The sequence below is a fragment of a genome, unplaced genomic scaffold, assembly GCF_019419815.1.
Source record: "Pyrus x bretschneideri cultivar Hongxiangsu unplaced genomic scaffold, Pyrus_bretschneideri_v1 Contig122, whole genome shotgun sequence".
NCBI lineage: Eukaryota > Viridiplantae > Streptophyta > Magnoliopsida > Rosales > Rosaceae > Pyrus > Pyrus x bretschneideri.
Genome location: NW_025999416.1, coordinates 240,892 through 265,396, shown reverse-complemented (window position 1 = coordinate 265,396; position 24,505 = coordinate 240,892). Strand labels below are relative to the sequence as shown.

The following is a 24,505-nucleotide window of genomic DNA, read 5'->3' as shown; positions in this document are numbered from 1 at the left end:
GTAATATTTATGTAACATATACATATGTAGTGCAAAATGAAATGATTGTCGTTTGTATTGTTGAATAAAAAAGAACTTGTGAATTCATATGTTAATGTTTAGTATATTCGTATAACCCAAAGTTTTTTCATTTGGTTATTTATTAAGTAATATTATGTTGTTCGTAATTCGTGCAAACGGGTAAAGTCGAGTTACTTGTCAATTTTAACGGATGGGTTTGGGTTTAAATTTATAAAGCCTTTAACCTAATAGGTTTTGACATGGCACTATTTGTTAAAATGATATTTTTGATACAAAAATAATACGAACACGACAAACAGAACTGTTTAAATCTTACCCTATACGACAAACAGAACTGTTTAAATCTTACCCTATTAACTTTGTATTTTATTTTCTTACATAATACAATGAAAATATAAAATAGTGTATGAGATTATATAAGACAAGTGCGTGCCATTATTTTCTTACAACCATCGTTGCATATAATAAATTTTTACAACCTATCTCCAACTCCATAACCACTTTTACAGCCACCTTGATATTGGACTTTGCGTACATCTTCACCGATTTTTTCAACATTTTCGGCAAAAAAGGAATGCTAGACAGACTAAATTTGTAGACAAAATTTTATAAACTCAATAATATGGAAGTTGATGATTAGATTATGACTTACGCGTTAATAAACGGGTTCATTCCTATTGATGACACATAATTTAATTTGTAAATTTAGTCTATAAATTTAGTCTTCCTAGCATTATCTGACAAAATATCTGAATGGAATTAAAAACCTTGCATTTTAGGCACGGCTACGCACATAATAAATAAACATAATCATTGTTCCAACTTCGCAACAAAAACTCTCATGTGGCATCGACAAACTACTATATATGCACATACCCAAAGCTAAAACTGTGTCAACGTGCAAAGCAGCCAGCTTTATTAGCAAAGAAGACAAAAGATATGGCTACTACTCCCGGAATTCTCACCGACTGGCCATGGACTCCTCTTGGAAGCTTTAAGGTCTCCCCTTCTACAAACCCTAGCTCCCACCCTCTCTCTCTCTCTCTCTCTCTCGTACCTACAATGCCACACACCGAAAATTTTAAAATGGACCGCCCCATAGTATGAACGAGGTGAATGAACAACTGGTATGCGAGGCCAATAATGCAATGGCTCTGAGCAATCAAGAATCTCGATGCATGCTATGCTCCAGTCCATACTAGAAAACTTTGTTACCTCCCCCGTTAAGATTTTTATTGTATATACATTATCGATATATACATAATATACTTTGATGTACTAATAACTTAAAGTTTGTGATATTGAGGTTTTCAGCATGTGGTCGTGGCTCCTTGGATCATTCATGGTGCATACTCGTATTTTGTTAACGATGAGAAAGATAAAGATCTATCTTATTTCCTCATATTTCCATTTATGCTGTGGAGGTTTCTCCACAACCAGTTATGGATCTCTCTTTCTCGATATCGGACGGCCAAGGGCAATGGCCGGATTGTTGACAAGGGTCTTGAATTCGAGCAAGTCGACAGAGAAAGAAACTGGTACCTATAAAGAACTACATCAGTCGACAGCGGATTCTTAGCTAAAAGATGCGCTGCCTGATTACAATCTCAGAAAGATGTCTTATAACCAATCCATTTAAATGTTTTTAATTATATCTTCTTCTTCTTTTAATTTTTCGTTGGGTGTAGGGATGATCAAATATTGTTCAATGCAATTCTATTATATCTGGGGAGACACTTACCTGGGGCTGTAAACCTGCCATTTTGGAGGACAGATGGAGTTATTCTAACGATTCTACTTCATGCCGGTCCAGTGGAGTTTCTCTACTACTGGCTCCACAGAGCACTTCACCACCATTTCCTATACTCTCGCTACCACTCACATCACCATTCCTCCATTGTCACTGAGCCAATCACTTGTAAGAAAATTATCCAGATAACCCCCTCCAGTTAATTAGTAGTATACTTCACTTTCTCTTGGTACGTGAAAGTGTTCACACATTTCTTGTGTGAAGCAGTTTTCTGCTCTTTTTAAGAAAATATATGGGGGAGAGAAGCCGGAGAGTCGTGTAAAAATAGAGGGATTGAGAAAAAGAGAGAAAACATGATAGTGGAGAGAGGTTTATATTTTTATTATTATTTTTTAAATTAGAAATATATTATAAAGATATGTGGGTGAGGGAAGAAATAAAGAATTTAGTTTATGTAAAATTACATTACTATCTATAATTTTATTTTGTGATATATGACCAAATTGTCTTTACATTCTCTTTTGATAGACAAAGCAGATTTCGTTAATAGGTAAGTAGCATATGCCTGCACACAAACACTTTGTGTGTGAGTATTTTTTTTTTTTTTTAAATGGGAAGGATAAAGGGAGAGAGGGAGAACATGGAAGTGAGAGTGGGAAGAAGTTTTTGTTTTTATTTTTTATTTTTTATTTTTTAATATTAGATATATGCTAAAATCATATGTAGATGAGACTTAAATAGAAAAACAATAAATTTTGATTTTGTGAAATGACATTATTGTCCACAACGTTTTTGTTAAGATAGAAAATTAAATGGTCTTTTTCACCATCTTTTAGTTGATAAAAAAAGATTTTGTTAATACATAGTTTAGATTTAGATGTATGTGAAATGATATAAACAGAAAATCAATGTGAAATGATATAACAGAAAATAATTGTTTTGATTGTATATTTTTGTTTGATGTATCGTGCAGCTGTGATTCACCCATTTGCGGAGCACATCTTATATTTCACACTCTTTGCTATACCATTGATGACAACTATACTCACCGGAACATCTTCTATCGTAAGCTTTGCTGGTTATGCAACTTATATCGACTTTATGAACAACATGGGACATTGCAATTTTGAGCTCATTCCAAAGTGGCTCTTCACTATTTTCCCTCCTCTCAAGTATCTCCTTTACACCCCATCGTAAGTCCCGCTTTGCCCTCATTTACTATTTTTATACAACTGGTTATAGGGAAAAATTATTTTATACGAGTCTTGGAAATATGCATATGTCATACACATAATTAGTAATAATAAATTTGCACAGTTTTATTGAAAATTATTCTGGTCCTAATGTTATTTATTGCTTTTGTAAGAAATATCACAAGAAAATAAAAAACCGAAATCGTTTTATAACGCGAGGAATAATTATGGTACATATATACACCGAATCTCTGATCTCATCCAAGTGCCGTACAAAATGTCTACGCAAGCAATTTAATAAGTCTCACAACAATACTGTGAATCTCTACAGATTTTTTCAAGTAACATACATTCAAAAGATACTCTACGTAATATATGTAAAGTAAATAATACATTTTTAATGTACACGAAAAGTATATTATTTTATCTACTTTTATTATGGCACATAATTTATCATTTGATTACCCGTTACTTAGAAAAATATGTAGAGATTTTTTTTGAATTTTTCATTTATTAGATAGAAAAGAAATGCAAATGAGACTCTCTATAGAATTTATCTTTTTATATTTTTAGCACAATATTTTATGAAATTAAAATAAAAATTGACGCCAAAATGTAAGATAACAAAAAATTTATGAATAATCTTAATTTTAAAACAGCCTCTTTAACATTTTTCTGCATAGAACTGTGGACATTGCCCAATAAATGGGTGGGTGGGCGGGCGGGCCATAAATGTCTTTACCTGAAAATAGATTTCTGTCACGGTGAGAGACTGTTATAGTCTTATTGCGTGTGTTTGTTTGACTGTCCACGTTTGAGCGAGTTGCCAAATTTTACTGGTTACCAAGAATCTTGGTCCAACCAAGATCATTATGTATGTATAAATTTGTGGGTTTAGTTATTTATTAGTTTATATGAATAATTTCTTGCTTATGTGTTTATATGAGAAGTGCCGACAAGAAGTAGTTTTTTTAATTTAATTTAATTTAATTTTTATTTTTTATGAATACATCAATATTTTTACATTAAGAGGAGAAGAAGTTTGGCAAAATTATATAATGAGTAGGCAAACTTGGTATCAAATTCACAATCCATGAAATTCGAACCTAAAACTTTTCACTTCCAAATAAAGAAGAATACCATCAGACCGTAGTAATGAGTGATAAGATGTAGTCTTTTAGTTACAAAGTAAAATAATACAAAATTGTCAATTCACAAACACTAATCTTAAAACAAACAGAACAGCAACCTTAGACTTAAATATAAATGAGAAAGAAACCCTACTTCTTATCCTACGAAGAGAAAGAAAAAAAAAAAAAAAAAAAAAAAACTCTAAAACATATAATGCTAAAATACCTTTACATAATCAAATGACTAAATACCCAATTAAATTTCGTCACCATTTTTTAAGTCTTTTTAGGTACTAATGATAGTTCTCTCTGTATTTAATTAAAATTTTTGACATGCATTGCAGATACCATTCTTTGCACCACACGCAATTCAGGACCAATTACTGTCTCTTCATGCCAATCTACGACTACGTATATGGCACCATGGACAAATCAAGCGATCCACTTTATGAAACTTCACTCAAGAGGGAGGAGGAATCGCCAGATGTCCTCCATCTAACCCATCTAACCACACCCGAGTCCATCTATCATCTACCGCTAGGATTTGCTGCCTTAGCCTCTAGGCCCTACACAAGGACGTGGTACTTGTGGCTGATGTGGCCTGTGACATTGTGGTCAATGATGATAACTTGGATCCACGGCCGTACATTTGTTATCGACAGGCACCGCTTTGACAAGCTCAGATTACAGACTTGGGCTATTCCCAAGTACAGTTTGCAAGTGAGGCCCCATCCTTAATTACTCTATGAAATTTGGTTGTACTTGTGTTTCTTGCTATTATTATTATCATTATTATATTTAATGAGATCTGATTTAATTTGTTATTTGTAAATTTCAGTACTTTGTGCAATGGCAAAATGAAGCTATCAATGGTTTGATTGAGGACGCCATACTTGAAGCAGAGGAAAAGGGTGTCAAGGTTTTAAGCCTCGGTCTCTTAAATCAGGTAATTAAAAAAATCTAAAACCTCAATGTTTGGTAAAACAAAAAAAAAATAAACAAATTAATTAATTAATTAAAAAAAAAACTAATGTTAATGACAATAGAAAAGCAGAAACATGGTCTACCATGTTTCTAAAAAAGTGTTTTTTTTTTTATCAAAGCATAATAATCAGTGTCCATTTAATGAAATTTTTAAATGTTAACTATATCTCCACTTATTTTACAAAATTATAATCATTTTCTCTATATTATTCTCTTTGACAATTATTATATTACATTAATTACTATATTCTTTTTAATTATTTTATATATTTACAATAGTTTATACAAAAGTTCACCAAACACACAAACACTATTTTTCTGTTAAAAGCATTTTTACAAAAAAAAAAAAAAAGTTTACGAAACACTCAACAATTTTATTTTACAGCTGTCTTTTTTCACAGCACAGCAAAAACAATTTTTTTTAAGAAGCACACCAATACTAAACTAGTCCTAAGTCTCTTGTTCAATCAGAAGTTAATTAATTTTACCAAAATCCTCACTTCCAAATAAATAATAGAATTGGGATGGATAATATATCTCAAATATTTGTCGGTGTATTTATATCTATATATAAATAATATTGGTTAATGCATGGTCTATTGAGAAGTAATTGTCTATGTAGTTGGGTACTCTAAATTTTAGTTCACTGATGGTCCAACCCATATGGTACCAAGTCGGTAACGTCATCATTTGTCTGGCGCATTTAGAGATTCTGTCACTTCACTGTTGATTTGTCGATTGTCAAAAATTGATATGCAATGTAGCTTTCTGATTCAATATGCATATTATATAAATAGAAATATAATACATGATTACTGAGAACCCATTTTGTATAAATCTCTCTCCTTGAATTAGGACCACATTTATTACTGCGCACTGTATTTATTTCCAATTTTATCTATTCAAATTTCAAACAGTTGTTTATTTATTTAATTTCCATATATGTATATGAAGGGTGAGGATTTGAATAGATACGGCGGTCTCTACATTCAAAGGCATCCACACCTAAAAATCCAGGTGGTGGATGGAAGTAGCTTGGCTGTGGCAGTAATCCTAAACAGCATTCCAAAAGAGACAACCCAAGTTTTTCTTAGAGGCAAACTCACAAAGGTTGCTTATGCCATTGCCCATGCTTTGAGCCAGAAGGGTGTCCAGGTAAACATATACATATCATGCAGTCATGTTGGCATGTCGTGTCTAATCCCTTGTAAGTAAGATTATGTTTTCTCATATCTTCTAACCTAAATTGTAAATCTCTCAGGTAGCTACATTATATCAGACTGAGTATTTGAAGCTCACCAAATCACTAGGCACTGAAAGTAATTTGGTTGTTGCAAAAAGTTATGCCCAAAAGGTATCAACTGTTGCATTTTCCGAATTCTAAATTCTCTTTATCTATTTAAATATCTTTATTTATATTTTGGATAATATTTAATGCCAATTGATTAATTTGCAGATATGGTTAGTGGGTGATGGACTGACCGAGAAAGAACAGATGCGTGCACCAAAAGGAACATTATTTGTTCCCTTCTCACAATTCCCACCCAAAAAATTGCGCAAGGACTGCTTCTATCACTACACTCCAGCAATGAAGACTCCCACATCTTTTGAGAATGTTCACGCTTGCGAGGTAAAGCTTTATTCACTTATTCATCATTTTTCCCGAAACTATAAACCCTAAATGCTAAACCTATCTTTTTATGCGACGACAGAACTGGTTGCCAAGAAGGGTGATGAGTGCATCGCGAGTAGCAGGAATAGTGCATGCCTTGGAAGGTTGGAAGGAGCATGACTGTGGTTACACCATGTCCAACATCGACAAAGTTTGGCAAGCAAGTCTTGTGCATGGGTTTCAGCCTCTGACGACCAGTACCATTCACACCAAAATTCAGTGATCTGCAGATTAATATTTAAAAAAAAAAGAAAAAGAAAAAGAAAAAAAAAAGTTACTTAGTGCACATCTATCTTATAATATTTATGCATGATTATCCCTTGTTTCAGTTGCGTTATAATGTGGTAATGCTTGCTATATTTCTATAAACAGCTAGCTAGATGTTATCATTGTATCATATTGTTGTTTATGAGTATTTCTATATTATATAAATGGATATCACTTTGGAACTATTCACGGGGAAAATTTGATCGTTATTGATCTTTTGTTAATACTTGGTGGTTTTAATATACCAAAGTATGTATATATATAATGTAGCTACCTGAGAGATTTACAATTTAGGTTAGAAGATATGAGGAAACATAATCTTACTTACAAGGGATTAGACACGACATGCCAACATGACTGCATGATATGTATATGTTTACCTGGACACCCTTCTGGCTCAAAGCATGGGCAATGGCATAAGCAACCTTTGTGAGTTTGCCTCTAAGAACAACTTGGGTTGTCTCTTTTGGAATGCTGTTTAGGATTACTGCCACAGCCAAGCTACTTCCATCCACCAGCTGGATTTTTAGGTGTGGATGCCTTTGAACGTAGAGACCGTCGTATCTATTCAAATCCTCACCCTTCATATACATATATGGAAATTAAATAAATAAACAAGTGTTTGAAATTTGAATAGATAAAATTGGAAATAAATACAGTGCGCAGTAATAAATGTGGTCCTAATTCAAGGAGAGAGATTTATACAAAATGGGTTCTCAGTAATCATGTATTATATTTCTATTTATATAATATGCATATTGAATCAGAAAGCTACATTGCATATCAATTTTTGACAATCGACAAATCAACAGTGAAGTGACAGAATCTCTAAATGCGCCAGACAAATGATGACGTTACCGACTTGGTACCATATGGGTTGGACCATCAGTGAACTAAAATTTAGAGTACCCAACTACATAGACAATTACTTCTCAATAGACCATGCATTAACCAATATTATTTATATATAGATATAAATACACTGACGAATATTTGAGATATATTATCCATCCCAATTCTATTATTTATTTGGAAGTGAGGATTTTGGTAAAATTAATTAACTTCTGATTGAACAAGAGACTTAGGACTAGTTTAGTATTTATGTGCTTCTTAAAAAAAATTGTTTTTGCTGTGCTGTGAAAAAAGACAGCTGTAAAATAAAATTGTTGAGTGTTTCGTAAACTTTTCTTTTTTCTTTTTTTTTTTTTTGTAAAAATGCTTTTAACAGAAAAATAGTGTTTGTGTGTTTGGTGAACTTTTGTATAAACTATTGTAAATATATAAAATAATTAAAAAGAATATAGTAATTAATGTAAGATAATAATTGTCAAAGAGAATAATATAGAGAAAATGATTATAATTTTGTAAAATAAGTGGAGATATAGTTAACATTTAAAAATTTCATTAAATGGACACTAATTATTACGCTTTGATAAAAAAACACTTTTTTAGAAACATGGTAGACCATGTTTCTGCTTTTCTATTGTCATTAACATTAGTTTTTTTTTAATTAATTAATTTGTTTATTTTTTTTTGTTTTACCAAACATTGAGGTTTTAGATTTTTTTAATTACCTGATTTAAGAGACCGAGGCTTAAAACCTTGACACCCTTTTCCTCTGCTTCAAGTATGGCGTCCTCAATCAAACCATTGATAGCTTCATTTTGCCATTGCACAAAGTACTGAAATTTACAAATAACAAATTAAATCAGATCTCATTAAATATAATAATGATAATAATAATAGCAAGAAACACAAGTACAACCAAATTTCATAGAGTAATTAAGGATGGGGCCTCACTTGCAAACTGTACTTGGGAATAGCCCAAGTCTGTAATCTGAGCTTGTCAAAGCGGTGCCTGTCGACAACAAATGTACGGCCGTGGATCCAAGTTATCATCATAGACCACAATGTCACTGGCCACATCAGCGACAAGTACCACTTCCTTGTGTAGGGCCTAGACGCTAAGGCAGCAAATCCTAGGGGTAGATGATAGATGGACTCGGGTGTGGTTAGATGGGTTAGATGGAGGACATCTGGCGATTCCTCCTCCCTCTTGAGTGAAGTTTCATAAAGTGGATCGCTTGATTTGTCCATGGTGCCATATACGTAGTCGTAGATTGGCATGAAGAGACAGTAATTGGTCCTGAATTGCGTGTGGTGCAAAGAATGGTATCTGCAATGCATGTCAAAATTTTTAATTAAATACAGAGAGAACTATCATTAGTACCTAAAAAGATTTAAAAATTGGTGACGAAATTTAATTGGGTATTTAGTCATTTGATTATGTAAAGGTATTTTAGTATTATATGTTTTAGAGTTTTTTTTTTTTTTTTTTTCTTTGTAGGATACGAAGTAGGGTTTCTTTTCTCATTTATACTTAAGTCTAAGGTTGCTGTTCTGTTTGTTTTAAGATTAGGTGTTTGTGAATTGACAATTTTGTATTATTTTACTTTGTTCCAAAACAATACAAAATTGTCAATAGATCTATGTAACTAAAAGACTACATCTTATCACTCATTACTACGGTCTGATGGTATTCTTCTTTATTTGGAAGTGAAATGTTTTAAGTTCGAATTTCATGGATTGTGAATTTGATACCAAGTTTGCATACTCATTATATAATTTAGCCAAACTTCTTCTCCTCTTATTGTAAAAATATTGATGTATTCATAAAAAATAAAAATAAAATAAAATAAAATAAAATAAACTACTTCTTGTCGGCACTTCTCATATAAACACATAAGCAAGAAATTATTCATATAAACTAATAAATAACTAAACCCACAAATTTATACATACATAATGATCTTGGTTGGACCAAGATTCTTGGACGAAGCATCTCCGCTGGATTACTAGCAATCTCAGGGTGGTAGCGAGATAAGTCGGTGAACTTCCGATAGTACTCGTTCGCAGACATCTTCCGCTGTTTCAACTCAGTGAATTCCTGTTTCTTGCGATCGATGTACTCTGGGGGCACAAATCTCCTCTTAAATAACCTAATGAAAACATTCCAGTCAGTCTTCTCGGCTGGAGTCAAACTACGAAGCTCCTGCTCCCACCAGGATGCAGACTCCGTACCCAGAAACCATGAGGTCGTCTCGACCCACCTCTCAACAGGAAGATTCCCCTGATTGTTCAACACTCGGAAAGTCTTCTCAATATGCTCTAACCAACGCTCCGCGCCCTCGTGCCCCTCGTGACCGTGGAACTTATCCAATTTCAGATTATACATAGTCTCCAGAGGAGTCCTCTAGGGAGGGCGGATAGCTGCCTGGATAGCGGTAGATATAGCTTCCCCCAGCTGAGTGATATCGGGGAAACTAGACTCATATGAACGACGTGGTTCCCGACGAGGCGGCATAATTCTGACAGAAGGCACCAAAACCATTAGAATACTCACAAAAGACACATGACTGCCAAACCTAAGCTCTGATACCAAACTGACACACCCCAACCGAGATCAGGGCATGCTGGCCGTCACGTGGAAGTGACGTAGCCATGTGCACAGTGCGGAAGCTAAAAACAGTAATATAAAAGTACGAATAATTTAAAACTAGCAAATATAATGTGATAAAGTATGTGCTAGCGAAAGTAAGACGCTGAATTCAGAGCTTTAAGCCTACAGCAGTCCAAAAGAAACGATACAACAATAGTGCACCCGAAGGTGACCCTACGTAGGTGAGTGTCTGTCAGAATGCCGGGACGTCCTCCGGGAAAACCACTAAACCCGCTAAGCTACTAGAACCTGGAGGGGCGTAAAACAAAAGCGTGAGTGGGCAAAAACAAATTCTTTGAAAACCAATTCATAAAATACATTCTAACCCCTCGCCGTAAAACCTGTATACTTCCCAGAAAATAAACACATATACGTAGATATGCCAAGTCATGCTCAAGGGTATGCCAATCATGCTCGCAGGTATGCCATCACAAAACCTCATAATATCATGCATGTGCTCAGGTATAAATCTCATCAATAGCATAATAAACTGGCAGCCGGAGTCCCCTAAGTGACCTGTACGGCTGAATCTAGAGCTCAAATCTCAACTAAATCACTAAACCTGCCCACGAGTCGGAACCACCTATAGTGGTCTGTACGACAGGCCTGGGTGTAATACATATGAACGCTCTAGTGCTACGATTACGTGAAGGCTGTGCGAATAATCGCGGGTCACCTACGAGTCGGAACCACCGATAGTGGTCTGTACGACAGGACTGTGCACCTAACTTGGATTCAAGCTGAGCGTGTGGTGCGGGAGGTGAACAACACGTGAAGGACTGTGCCCTACTCTGGGCGGGAGCACTAACACCGGGGGTGCAGGTTATGAGCTCTCTAAGCATCTCTAACCACTATTTAATGCAATCGTTAAATAACGCTTACCTGGCACTTACCTATGCCTCCACAGCACCAACATATATATATATGACATATGCATAATTGAATATATAATTAAACGTATATGCCACTAATCATGCATCACCATCAATTATATAAAAAGAACGGCATATAATGAAGCATTTATACTAATTTCTGGGAATTTATATGTATATAGGTATATACGGAAACAAAAGCCCACTCACTGGTATGTGGAAGGGTCGTAGCCCCCCTGCCTCGAATGTGCACGCTCGTCCTCGGGATACGTGTCACCTATATGCGAATTAACTATAAAAACGTTAACTTTAAAGCACATAACCGTCCGTTCAAAATAACTTCTCATACATTGCTCAAAATGGACAAATGAATATACCAACGTGATCTACACAACCTCACGATCACACCCATATTTTTAAAATAATTTTTGGACTTCCCACGCGCCCTCACGCGCCAAAACAGGCACGGACCCACGCGCCCCCACGCGCGGCCACGTGCCCCCACGCGCGGCCACGTGCCAGGCACACTGACGGCGTCAAGTGACGCCGTCAGGAATATTCCGTTGAACTGAAGGAATATTCCGTTAACCCTAAACTGACGACGTCAACGTCCGTTAGGAATATTCCGTTAAACTCAACGGAATATTCCCCTTTCTTCTCCGGCCAGTCCCTCTCGCCGGCGCCGTCGCCGTCGCCGGCGCCATCGCCGGAAAACCTGCAACTCGCCATAACTCGCTCGTTTTTCCACCTTTTTTCACGTTTCTTGCACCAAAATCAACCTTAGAGCTAGTAGAACACGATCCTACAAGTTTTAAGGCCTAAAACTACAAGATTATACCTGTCCAAAGCTCCAAAACTCGGCCAACTTCGAACCAAGCTTTCCCGACGTCCAAATTTGTCCAACGAAGCACTCCCAAGCTCCTGGGAACCTCACAAACACAACTACAAGCTTCAAAATCCCAAAAACAAGCTAGAATAACTTTGCATGAACAGTGTTCAAAACGGACATGGCGATATCGACGTGAAAACGTCGAAGTTCTTACCTGAAAATGGCATCACTGGACTCCTCTCAGCCTCACAAGCACGATGGTGGTCTTGGATCCCTCGATCTGTGATGTTTTAGGGTAGTTGTGTGTGTGTCCGTACACTTTCAAAAGGAAGAGGAAGGATAGAGACTCGGGAGAGAGAGAGAGGGACAGGGAAGGAGACTGAGAAAGAGATAGGGACAAGGTGTGTGTGTGTGTGGTCCAACTCAGGCCAACACCACACAAAACAACCAAAACATAACAAAAACAAACTAGGGGTAAAATGGTAATTTCACACGTACGTTTCAATAATTCCGGGACGGGATGTCACACAACGTGCCGCTCTTTTTGAAAAAAAAAATGGAGGGAAAATGAAAATGTTAAGAAAAGTTGAAAATGAAACAAAAAAGTGAGGGAATTAGGGAAAGATGTTGGAGGGAAAAGTGAAAAGTATAAGAAAAAGTTGAAAAGGAAACAAAAAAGAGAGGGAAAAATGAAAATTAATAGAAGTGATGAGAAATTTTTTTTTTTTTTAAGTTATTAACTTTTTATCACACACATGACTCTCATGACATATCTCACTATTTTTATAATTACACACGTGACACGTGATGTATATACTATTCCGTGTACCAGTCAATTATAATTTATACGTACAAAATAAATAGATTTAAATCTACTTAATAAATATATATATATATACACACACAGACACGGAACTTGATTGATGGCATACGAATTCTCCAAAACTATTTCAACAATCCAAACTGTCAAAATTGTTTGTATATGCTTGGAGATCACATCACAAAAAATCACAAAAAAAAAACATTCAGAGATCAAGTAACGGGACAAAGCTTTTCAACGGTTATAAACGAAAAATCACGATTTAACGGTTATTTTAACTCCGATTTTGATGATTTTTTATAACTACACTCCTTGACCCTATATGAATACAATGAATGAATTCAATCTTCAATTTAAAATATTTACACAAGTGGATAACACAAAATCTTATGTTATACTTAATGAAAGTATAAATAAACTCTAAGTGTTAGTCAATCTATCGTTTTACGAATTCTCCAAAACTAATTTCAACGATCCAAACCGTCAAAATTGTTTGTATATGCTTGGAGATCACATCAGCAAAAAATCACAAAAAAAAAAAACATTCAGAGATCAAGTAACGGGACAAAGCTTTTCAACGGTTATAAACGAAAAATCACGATTTAACGGTTATTTTAACTCCGATTTTGATGATTTTTTATAACTACACTCCTTGACCCTATATGAATACAATGAATGAATTCGATCTTCAATTTAAAATATTTACACAAGTGGATACCGCAAAATCTTATGTTATACTTAATAAAAGTATAAATAAACTCTAAGTATTAGTCAATCTATCGTTTTACGAATTCTCCAAAACTAATTTCAACGATCCAAACCGTCAAAATTGTTTGTATATGCTTGGAGATCACATCAGCAAAAAATCACAAAAAAAAAAACATTCAGAGATCAAGTAACGGGACAAAGCTTTTCAACGGTTATAAACGAAAAATCACGATTTAACGGTTATTTTAACTCCGATTTTGATGATTTTTTATAACTACACTCCTTGACCCTATATGAATACAATGAATGAATTCGATCTTCAATTTAAAATATTTACACAAGTGGATACCGCAAAATCTTATGTTATACTTAATAAAAGTATAAATAAACTCTAAGTGTTAGTCAATCTATCGTTTTACGAATTCTCCAAAACTAATTTCAACGATCCAAACCGTCAAAATTGTTTGTATATGCTTGGAGATCACATCAGCAAAAAATCACAAAAAAAAAACATTCAGAGATCAAGTAACGGGACAAAGCTTTTCAACGGTTATAAACGAAAAATCACGATTTAACGGTTATTATAACTCCGATTTTGATGATTTTTTATAACTACACTCCTTGACCCTATATGAATACAATGAATGAATTCGATCTTCAATTTAAAATATTTACACAAGTGGATACCACAAAATCTTATGTTATACTTAATGAAAGTATAAATAAACTCTAAGTATTAGTCAATCTATCGTTTTACGAATTCTCCAAAACTAATTTCAACGATCCAAACCGTCAAAATTGTTTGTATATGCTTGGAGATCACATCAGCAAAAAATCACAAAAAAAAAACATTCAGAGATCAAGTAACGGGACAAAGCTTTTCAATGGTTATAAACGAAAAATCACGATTTAACAGTTATTTTAACTCCGATTTTGATGATTTTTTATAACTACACTCCTTGACCCTATATGAATACAATGAATGAATTCGATCTTCAATTTAAAATATTTACACAAGTGGATACCGCAAAATCTTATGTTATACTTAATAAAAGTATAAATAAACTCTAAGTGTTAGTCAATCTATCGTTTTACGAATTCTCCAAAACTAATTTCAACGATCCAAACCGTCAAAATTGTTTGTATATGCTTGGAGATCACATCAGCAAAAAATCACAAAAAAAAAACCATTCAGAGATCAAGTAACGGGACAAAGCTTTTCGACGGTTATAAACGAAAAATCAAGATTTAACGGTTATTTAACTCTGATTTTGATGAATTTTTACAGCTACACTCCTTAACCCTATATGAATACAAAGAATGAATTTGATCTTCAATTTAAAATATTTACACTAGTGGATGTGGATATCACAAAATCTTATGTTATAATTTATATACTTAATAAAAGTATGAATCAACTATAATATTAATAATTATATACATTAATTTAATAATTTTATATCCCTAAAAAGTAAAAACTATAATAATTATATAGATGTAGGTATAAATTGAATACAATTTCATGATGATCGATGTAAATTGAAGATTTTGTAAATGGAGGTGTAAACTTTTGAGAAAGACTTACAATCTTAAAAACAAAAACTCTTTATCCTTGCACATTTAATATTTGTAATATATTAGTAGTGTATGTATTATTTTTTTTATTAGGCTTTTATTTTCGAGTGTAGATATAGTACTTGAACGAGAAATGTTTTAATGTTTTGAAGTAATATTTATGTGGCAATGTGTGGTATGTGCAAATTTTAAAAAAATATATTTTTTTCTTAACAGGTCATAACGGGTCATAACGGGTCGGGTCACTTTACCCGTTGGGTAAAGTGACACGACCTGTTAAGGACCCGTTAAGATAACGGGTGTGACACGACACGACCCGTTAAGATAACAGGTGTTACACGAAAACGACACGAACACGATAGACACGACCCGTTTGCCAGACCTACTTGAGAGGAGGGACAATAGTGAAGAGCCACTTTGGAATGAGCTCAAAATTGCAATGTCCCATGTTGTTCATAAAGTCGATATAAGTTGCATAACCAGCAAAGCTTACGATAGAAGATGTTCCGGTGAGTATAGTTGTCATCAATGGTATAGCAAAGAGTGTGAAATATAAGATGTGCTCCGCAAATGGGTGAATCACAGCTGCACGATACATCAAACAAAAATATACAATCAAAACAATTATTTTCTGTTATATCATTTCACATTGATTTTCTGTTTATATCATTTCACATACATCTAAATCTAAACTATGTATTAACAAAATCTTTTTTTATCAACTAAAAGATGGTGAAAAAGACCATTTAATTTTCTATCTTAACAAAAACGTTGTGGACAATAATGTCATTTCACAAAATCAAAATTTATTGTTTTTCTATTTAAGTCTCATCTACATATGATTTTAGCATATATCTAATATTAAAAAATAAAAAATAAAAAATAAAAAACAAAAACTTCTTCCCACTCTCACTTCCACGTTCTCCCTCTCTCCCTTTATCCTTCCCATTTTAAAAAAAAAAAAAAAAATACTCACACACAAAGTGTTTGTGTGCAGGCATATGCTACTTACCTATTAACGAAATCTGCTTTGTCTATCAAAAGAGAATGTAAAGACAATTTGGTCATATATCACAAAATAAAATTATAGATAGTAATGTAATTTTACATAAACTAAATTCTTTATTTCTTCCCTCACCCACATATCTTTATAATATATTTCTAATTTAAAAAATAATAATAAAAATATAAACCTGTCTCCACTATCATGTTTTCTCTCTTTTTCTCAATCCCTCTATTTTTACACGACTCTCCGGCTTCTCTCCCCCATATATTTTCTTAAAAAGAGCAGAAAACTGCTTCACACAAGAAATGTGTGAACACTTTCACGTACCAAGAGAAAGTGAAGTATACTACTAATTAACTGGAGGGGGTTATCTGGATAATTTTCTTACAAGTGATTGGCTCAGCGACAATGGAGGAATGGTGATGTGAGTGGTAGCGAGAGTATAGGAAATGGTGGTGAAGTGCTCTGTGGACAATCACGCGGGGCCAACGGGGACCCACCCAATAACGTGGCAGTACGGGCCCGCCTCCTGGCTCTGATACCATGTAGAAATTTTCAGGTTGACGGGCCGAGGGCCCACTCCAACAACACCGATACTGTCCCCACTTAACCACCTGCACAATCCTCAGGTGTGGGGTTTTATCACAAAAAGCCTCGATGTTAGTTAGAGAGGGTTATTTCTATTTAAAGCACTCTTCTCTTCTCCCTCTGTCCGATGTGGGACTGGGGGTTCCAACATAGAGAAACTCCACTGGACCGGCATGAAGTAGAATCGTTAGAATAACTCCATCTGTCCTCCAAAATGGCAGGTTTACAGCCCCAGGTAAGTGTCTCCCCAGATAGAATAGAATTGCATTGAACAATATTTGATCATCCCTACACCCAACGAAAAATTAAAAGAAGAAGAAGATATAATTAAAAACATTTAAATGGATTGGTTATAAGACATCTTTCTGAGATTGTAATCAGGCAGCGCATCTTTTAGCTAAGAATCCGCTGTCGACTGATGTAGTTCTTTATAGGTACCAGTTTCTTTCTCTGTCGACTTGCTCGAATTCAAGACCCTTGTCAACAATCCGGCCATTGCCCTTGGCCGTCCGATATCGAGAAAGAGAGATCCATAACTGGTTGTGGAGAAACCTCCACAGCATAAATGGAAATATGAGGAAATAAGATAGATCTTTATCTTTCTCATCGTTAACGAAATACGAGTATGCACCATGAATGATCCAAGGAGCCACGACCACATGCTGAAAACCCCAATATCACAAACTTTAAGTTATTAGTACATCAAAGTATATCATGTATCGATAATGTATATACAATAAAAATCTTAACGGGGGAGGTAACAAAGTTTTCTAGTATGGACTGGAGCATAGCATGCATCGAGATTCTTGATTGCTCAGAACCATTGCATTATTGGCCTCGCATACCAGTTGTTCATTTACCTCGTTCATACTATGGGGCGGTCCATTTTAAAATTTTCGGTGTGTGGCATTGTAGGTACGAGAGAGAGAGAGAGAGAGAGAGAGGGTGGGAGCTAGGGTTTGTAGAAGAGGAGACCTTAAAGCTTCCAAGAGGAGTCCATGGCCAGTCGGTGAGAATTCCGGGAGTAGTAGCCATATCTTTTGTCTTCTTTGCTAATAAAGCTGGCTGCTTTGCACGTTGACACAGTTTTAGCTTTGGGTATGTGCATATATAGTAGTTTGTCGATGCCACATGAGAGTTTTTGTTGCGAAGTTGGAACAATGATTATGTTCATTTATTATGTGCGTAGCCGTGCCTAAAATGCAAGGTTTTTAATTCCATTCAGATATTTTGTCAGATAATGCTAGGAAGACTAAATTTATAGACTAAATTTACAAATTAAATTATGTGTCATCAATAGGAATGAACCCGTTTATTAACGCGTAAGTCATAATCTAATCATCAACTTCCATATTATTGAGTTTATAAAATTTTATCTACAAATTTAGTCTGTCTAGCATTCCTTTTTTGCCGAAAATGTTGAAAAAATCGGTGAAGATGTACGCAAAGTCCAATATCAAGGTGGCTGTAAAAGTGGTTATGGAGTTGGAGATAGGTTGTAAAAATTTATTATATGCAACGATGGTTGTAAGAAAATAATGGCACGCACTTGTCTTATATAATCTCATACATTATTTTATATTTTCATTGTATTATGTAAGAAAATAAAATACAAAGTTAATAGGGTAAGATTTCTATCTGGTAAACAGTTCTGTTTGTCGTGTTCGTATTATTTTTGTATCAAAATTATCATTTTAACAAATAGTGCCATGTCAAAACCTATTAGGTTAAAGGCTTTATAAATTTAAACCCAAACCCATCCGTTAAAATTGACAAGTAACTCGACTTTACCCGTTTGCACGAATTACGAACAACATAATATTACTTAATAAATAACCAAATGAAAAAACTTTGGGTTATACGAATATACTAAACATTAACATATGAATTCGCAAGTTCTTTTTTATTCAACAATACAAACGACAATCATTTCATTTTGCACTACATATGTATATGTTACATAAATATTACTTCAAAACAAGTCTTTCAAGCAGTGTTCTAAAATTCAGTGGAGGAGTCAGAAATTTTTTTATGGGTGGGCTAGCTAAAAAAAATTACCTAAAATCAAATGATACATTTGTTTTTGCTACATACATATTGTATACAAAAATTTTAAGTTTAACTTCTGTATTTGTATACTTAAAATTTACTTGGTATGAACTCAACAAGCTTCGCATTTGCAAACCACAAAAATTACAATGAATCATCAAATTTACATATATTTAGATGCAAACACAATAAGAAGATAAAAAACTTGACGTCTCAATTACAATCACACAACTAGCACAAATCAAAACAATGAAAGGAGATGTAAAGGCAATCTTAAAAAAATTGATTGAAACTAATATAAAGCCCGCTGAATCAAAGCAGAATAATCTTAAACAAAATGGCATCACAATTTCCATGATAAGTTTTATATTTCTAGTTGTGCTAAATACTCAATAATTCTTCTTACAGTTTTTTTTTTTTTTTTTTGTCTATTATATTAGACTATGCACTAATATATATATATATACATATGGTACAAACTCTCCGTAGCCTATGGTGTGGCTACGCCAATGGCGGTGGTTAACCACAAGGATGAAGCCACAATCCGGAGAAAACCTGAAAAAAAGGATTTGGCGGGCGCCGAAGCGATGTTGGGCGGCCAAGGTAGGCGATTAGGCATCCTAGTCGGTCTTGGTGTTTCAGTCGGATTATTTTATAATTTGAAATCAATTTTTTTTTTCTAGTTTTTCAAACTTAAGAAAGGATGAATGGAGAGCTGCAATTGGTTCCAACGACAAAGAAGAGATCAAGGAAGAATAAGAGTTCCCACCCCATGCGACCTCTTAACTTTCATCTCTTTTTTTTTGCTATTGTTCAATCAAGTTGTGCCGCCCAACTTGCTAGCTAACATGGGTTGAATGTGAATTTGGATTTGGTATGGCACCCTCCAGCTTAACTTATGTGTCCCACTTTATCATCCACGTGTTTAACACTGTTATTTTTCTTAAAATTCACTATAAATTCATACGAGGTTCGAAAAATATTCCTTAAAGTACTACAGATTTGTACTCACTTGAACTTTCATCTCATACCATTAAATTCACTAAAATACTAAAGCGAAAATTCTGATATTGTTGTAAGTTATATGTCAAATAATAAACTTATTAAGATAATAAACCCAAATTTCTATACAAGTAGAGCTTTTCTAAGTGTAGATATGCACTTATTTATATGATATATAATAAATTTACTTAAATCGGCCTAGTCCACCTAGGGTCTAGGCCCTAGCCGGCCATCGGACTAATGCCTAGCATCTTTTAGAACCTTGACTTCAAGTATTACATACCCAAAAATAAGAGGTTAGTGAAAACACATCAGTATATTCCTGCACAATATTAAATGTTAAGGATTTATGAAATGATTTTTATTTTCAAATTTGTGGAGTATTTCAAAATAACCTTTCTCTTAATAGGTTGAAACGGTCACCAACGAGTAGACCTAAACCAATATGTTATTAATGGGTTGACTTGATAAAAATCCGACTTGTTAAGCTTCAATCTGAACCCTTATTTTTCTATGTCATTTCGTGTTGGGTTAACGGATCGTGTATGTAATTGATAGGTCTACTCCTATTACAATCGGTCATGCTAAATAATTAAAAAAGAATAATATTTCTCTCGTTCCTAGTAAAGAGGAAAGTTCTTGTTCCCCTCAAACAAGCATTATATTATCAGGAGCTAACATGGGCCATTTCCGTTTATCGGCATTTAAAACCATCTTTAATACAAATTATTCGATTTGAAAATATTGATTAGCCTATATACGTAGGGGTCAGGGTTTATTTTTTGGTTCTCTTAAAATTCTCACTCTTCTAAAAATTTAAAAATGATAACTATATATATGAAATTGAAGTTTGAGCTCATGATCTCCAAATCTCAAGTTTTTTTACACATGAAATTTCTAAATTCTTTTAGAGTTGGTTGATATATTAATTTAAAGATTATTATTTTTATCCAAATACCAAGTTTGTTTTGAACAATTAATGATAACATAAAGTTTGTCTTGACATATTACAAGATGTTTATGTTGTTATCCTATCAACTTTGATTTAATAAATAACGAGTTTGATATTAAATTATTATTATAATTTTTGTGTAGCTTAACTCAATGAGAACAGATCCTCTCTAGATCTTTTCAACCAAGGTCACCGGATCAAGTGATCCGAGCCTTTGAAATTTCATCCAATGGCCCACTTGTTTTGACCCCTTAAAAACTATAATAATTTTTGACCATTAGATGAAATTTCAAATGTCCGGATCACTTGATCCAGTGACCACAGTGGAAGAGATCCGAAGAGGATCTCTTCTCTAGCTCAATGGTATAAAAAATATTGTTGTATGAAAGATATTTGGTTTTTCCACTTAAAATGCATAATGTGTATGTACTGTTTTCTAAAACCTAGTATACATACATGTTGAGGACAATGACCTTGGAGGACCATTTAAGCCCTCCCCTCTATTTACTTCTCCCACCTACTTTTTTGTTAGTCCACTTTGATTTGGTTTATTTGAGTCTGCCGTTGAGATACATCTCCCACCTGCTTTTCTGGACTTAATTAATGATATATTTTTACTAATTAGGTATAAATCAATGATAAATGCTACATGGGCATTAAGGCATTATTAAGAGTTAGAATTTTACCCTTCTTTCATTCTCTCTCATGTTTTTTAAAAAGGCTTTTCAGCCAAAATGGTACCTGAGATTTGCATAACACATCACTTTGGTCTCTGAGATTTGGAATCAATAGAAGTGGTCCCTAAAATTGTGATTACATGCTGCAGACCTTTCTCCTCCACCCTATGACCAACTGCCAACTAGATCTGTCAAATTTTTCATCAAGCCGTCCACGTGCGCTCTGTCTTCTCCCACCAGGACACCACGTTGATTTCTCTCAGCCTTCTTTCATTCCCAATACAGCAACTTGTTCTTGGTGAGACTCATCAACGACGCCACACCACCGCAACCACCTGCAGGAGAAAAAAGAACAAAAAATCAGACCAAAAAATCTCTGATTTCAACACATGCGCCTCGTTGCCGCCATCTTTCACCGCCAAGGCCTTCTCGTTGAGCCCAAAACAGGTAAAACCGTGATAAGGGTCTACGGGGGATGAGTTTTTTGGTTTTTGATGTCTTCTTCTTTTGAGTTTGAAATCTTTTTGTGTTTTGATTAATTTGATGGGTTCTTTCTTCTTTTGGGTTTTGACGGTTTTTATTTTATTTTTTTAAGAACTAATTTTATGGGTCAAGAGAGACTCCACGAAATGTGGAAACGATGATGGGAATAAGAGAACCAGGAAATGGACATTGCAATGCAGCGTCTGAATAAACATGTAAAATAGAACCAGGAAATGGACACTACATCGCAATGTCTAAATCAAAATATAAAAAAGAAAAAAAAAAGAACTAGGAAACCGACACTGCATTGTAGTTTATGAATCACAATGTAAAAAAAAAAAAAGAAAAAAAAAGAATTGGGAAACAGACACTGCTTTGCAGTGTCTAAATCCAAATGCAAAAAGAAATAGTCACGCGAAGAATGGACACTGCAATGCACTGTCTGAATCAAGTGATGAAAAAAAAGGAACCAGGAAATGGATGCATGTGAGAGATGAAAAAAAGGAACCAGAAAATGGACATTGCAATGCATCGTCTGAATCCAAGTGTAAAATATATGAGAAAGGGGGGTGTCAATTGAAGTAGGTGTCAGCTGTAATGGCAGATTATGTAATTTTTTGTTTATTTCAAATGTATTTAAGTGTCACAATACATGATTGACCTATTTATAAATAACACAAATATTATTGATCTATTATTAATATGGTAACTTTGTATTGATTTTATACAAAATCACCCTAATATAATTACCAGATTGTTAAAACCTATAAATATTATAGAGCACTAAAAACAAAAGTATTAAAAGAAAAAAAAGTGATACTTCACATTATAGCTTGGTGGTCGAACTACTATTTATATTAGTTGAGTATATGACCTTTTAGGATAGTAGAATGCTTATTAAACCAAGAAAATACATGAGGACATCTAGGAAGTAGATATTGCATCCTCTTAGGAATGTGATTATTTGTGGCGCACTCCAATCCTTAGATTTTAAGGATTGTGAACACGAAAATCCTCTACAAGAACTCCAAGATTGTAGGAAACCTGTTGATTCCTTACTAGACTAGGTTACCAAATATTGCAGAACAAGAATGGTTTATCTCAGCGAAGTTGTCGGACTTCGCCCATTGATTTCGGATGGTGGCATCGCTCATCCGTTTAGTCAGCTTCGCAATGGAGACTATTCAGTCCATGACATAATTTCTGAGGTAGACATATTTTGATACGTCTTACTCAAGCTCCAGAGTTCGCCCATTGATTCCAGATGGTGGCATCGCTCATCCGTTTAGTCAACTTCGCAATGGAGACTACTCAGTCCATGACATAATTTCTGAGGTAGACATATTTGGATACTTCTTAATCGAGCTCCAGAAAATCATGATCCCACACCAATCCAAGCCCAAGACTTCGAGGTTTGGTCCAAGATTCAAATCCAATCTAGAGATATCAAGGTTCATGGTCCACAAATGAAGAAAGTTACGGTGGTCACATGTTTGATACCCTTATTTTTCTTAAAATTCACTATAAATTCATACAAGGTTCGAAAAATTAAGAGGTTAGTGAAAACACATCAATGTTTCCCACAAAATATTAAATGTTTAAGGATATGTGAAATGATTTTTTTTATTTAATTTGTGGAGTATTTCAAAATTACCAAAATAACCTTTCTCTTAATAGGTTGAAATGGGTTACCTGTGAGTAGACTTCAACCCCAACCGTTTTTTTCTTCTGTGTCATTTCATGTTGAGGCATGTAATTGATAGGTCTACTCCTATTATAATCAGTCCCGCTAAATAAAAAAGAATAACATTTCACTCATTCCTAGTGATAAAGAGGAAAGTTTTTGTTCCTCACAAACGAGCATTATATTATCATACAAAACGTATAGTTTGATTCGTTTATTCTCTTTATCATGAGAGTTGACACTGAGAATACAATGACCTTGTATAGCAAAATACCGCTTGTGTTAAGCACATTATATTCACGTTAAAAAATTCAGGGACCTTGTACGGTTGCACTAGATGCACCCTCTCAGAGTCATTCATATTTATCGTCATCCAAGATCATCTTTAAAAAAGTTATTCAATTTAAAAATATTGATTTGCCTATATACGTAGGTATCATGGTTTATTTTGGAGCTCCTAAAATTCTCACTCTTTTGAGAACTTAAAAATTATAATTATTCATATAAAATTTAAGTTTGACCTCATGATCTCCAATTTTAAGTTTTTTCAACATGAAATTTCTGAATTCTTTGAGAGTTGATTGATATATTAATTTAAAGAGTATTATTTTTATCCAAATTTCCGAAGATGATCTCTTCTCTAACTCAATGGTATAAAAAGTATTGTTGTATGAAAGATATTTGGCTTTTCCACTTAAAATGCATAATGCGTATGTATTGTTTTCTAAAACCTAGTATGCATAC

At 34.2% G+C, this 24,505-nt stretch overlaps 3 protein-coding genes across 3 annotated transcripts; 1 reads left to right on the top strand and 2 right to left on the bottom strand.

Annotated features, from left to right (window-relative positions):
- The first annotated feature begins 857 nt into the window (after positions 1 to 857).
- On the top strand, positions 858 to 7,202 carry LOC103929757 (very-long-chain aldehyde decarbonylase CER1-like). Its single transcript, XM_048578545.1, has 10 exons — positions 858 to 1,020; positions 1,336 to 1,559; positions 1,710 to 1,939; positions 2,745 to 2,964; positions 4,439 to 4,814; positions 4,933 to 5,040; positions 6,033 to 6,233; positions 6,340 to 6,432; positions 6,535 to 6,708; positions 6,791 to 7,202. The coding sequence occupies exons 1-10, from the start codon at positions 961 to 963 to the stop codon at positions 6,971 to 6,973; spliced, it is 1,869 nt and encodes a 622-aa protein (XP_048434502.1). The 5' UTR covers positions 858 to 960; the 3' UTR covers positions 6,974 to 7,202.
- Positions 7,203 to 7,237: 35 nt separating this feature from the next.
- Positions 7,238 to 9,339, bottom strand: LOC125474631 (very-long-chain aldehyde decarbonylase CER1-like). The gene is made up of 4 exons (XM_048578557.1): positions 8,818 to 9,339; positions 8,592 to 8,699; positions 7,398 to 7,598; positions 7,238 to 7,291 (listed from the first exon to the last, which is right to left on the bottom strand). The coding sequence occupies exons 1-4, from the start codon at positions 9,202 to 9,204 to the stop codon at positions 7,238 to 7,240; spliced, it is 750 nt and encodes a 249-aa protein (XP_048434514.1). The 5' UTR covers positions 9,205 to 9,339.
- Positions 9,340 to 15,687: 6,348 nt separating this feature from the next.
- LOC125474630 (very-long-chain aldehyde decarbonylase CER1-like) lies at positions 15,688 to 18,058 on the bottom strand. The gene is made up of 5 exons (XM_048578556.1): positions 17,890 to 18,058; positions 17,353 to 17,576; positions 17,028 to 17,202; positions 16,715 to 16,979; positions 15,688 to 15,905 (listed from the first exon to the last, which is right to left on the bottom strand). The coding sequence occupies exons 1-5, from the start codon at positions 17,947 to 17,949 to the stop codon at positions 15,703 to 15,705; spliced, it is 927 nt and encodes a 308-aa protein (XP_048434513.1). The 5' UTR covers positions 17,950 to 18,058; the 3' UTR covers positions 15,688 to 15,702.
- Positions 18,059 to 24,505: the final 6,447 nt, after the last annotated feature.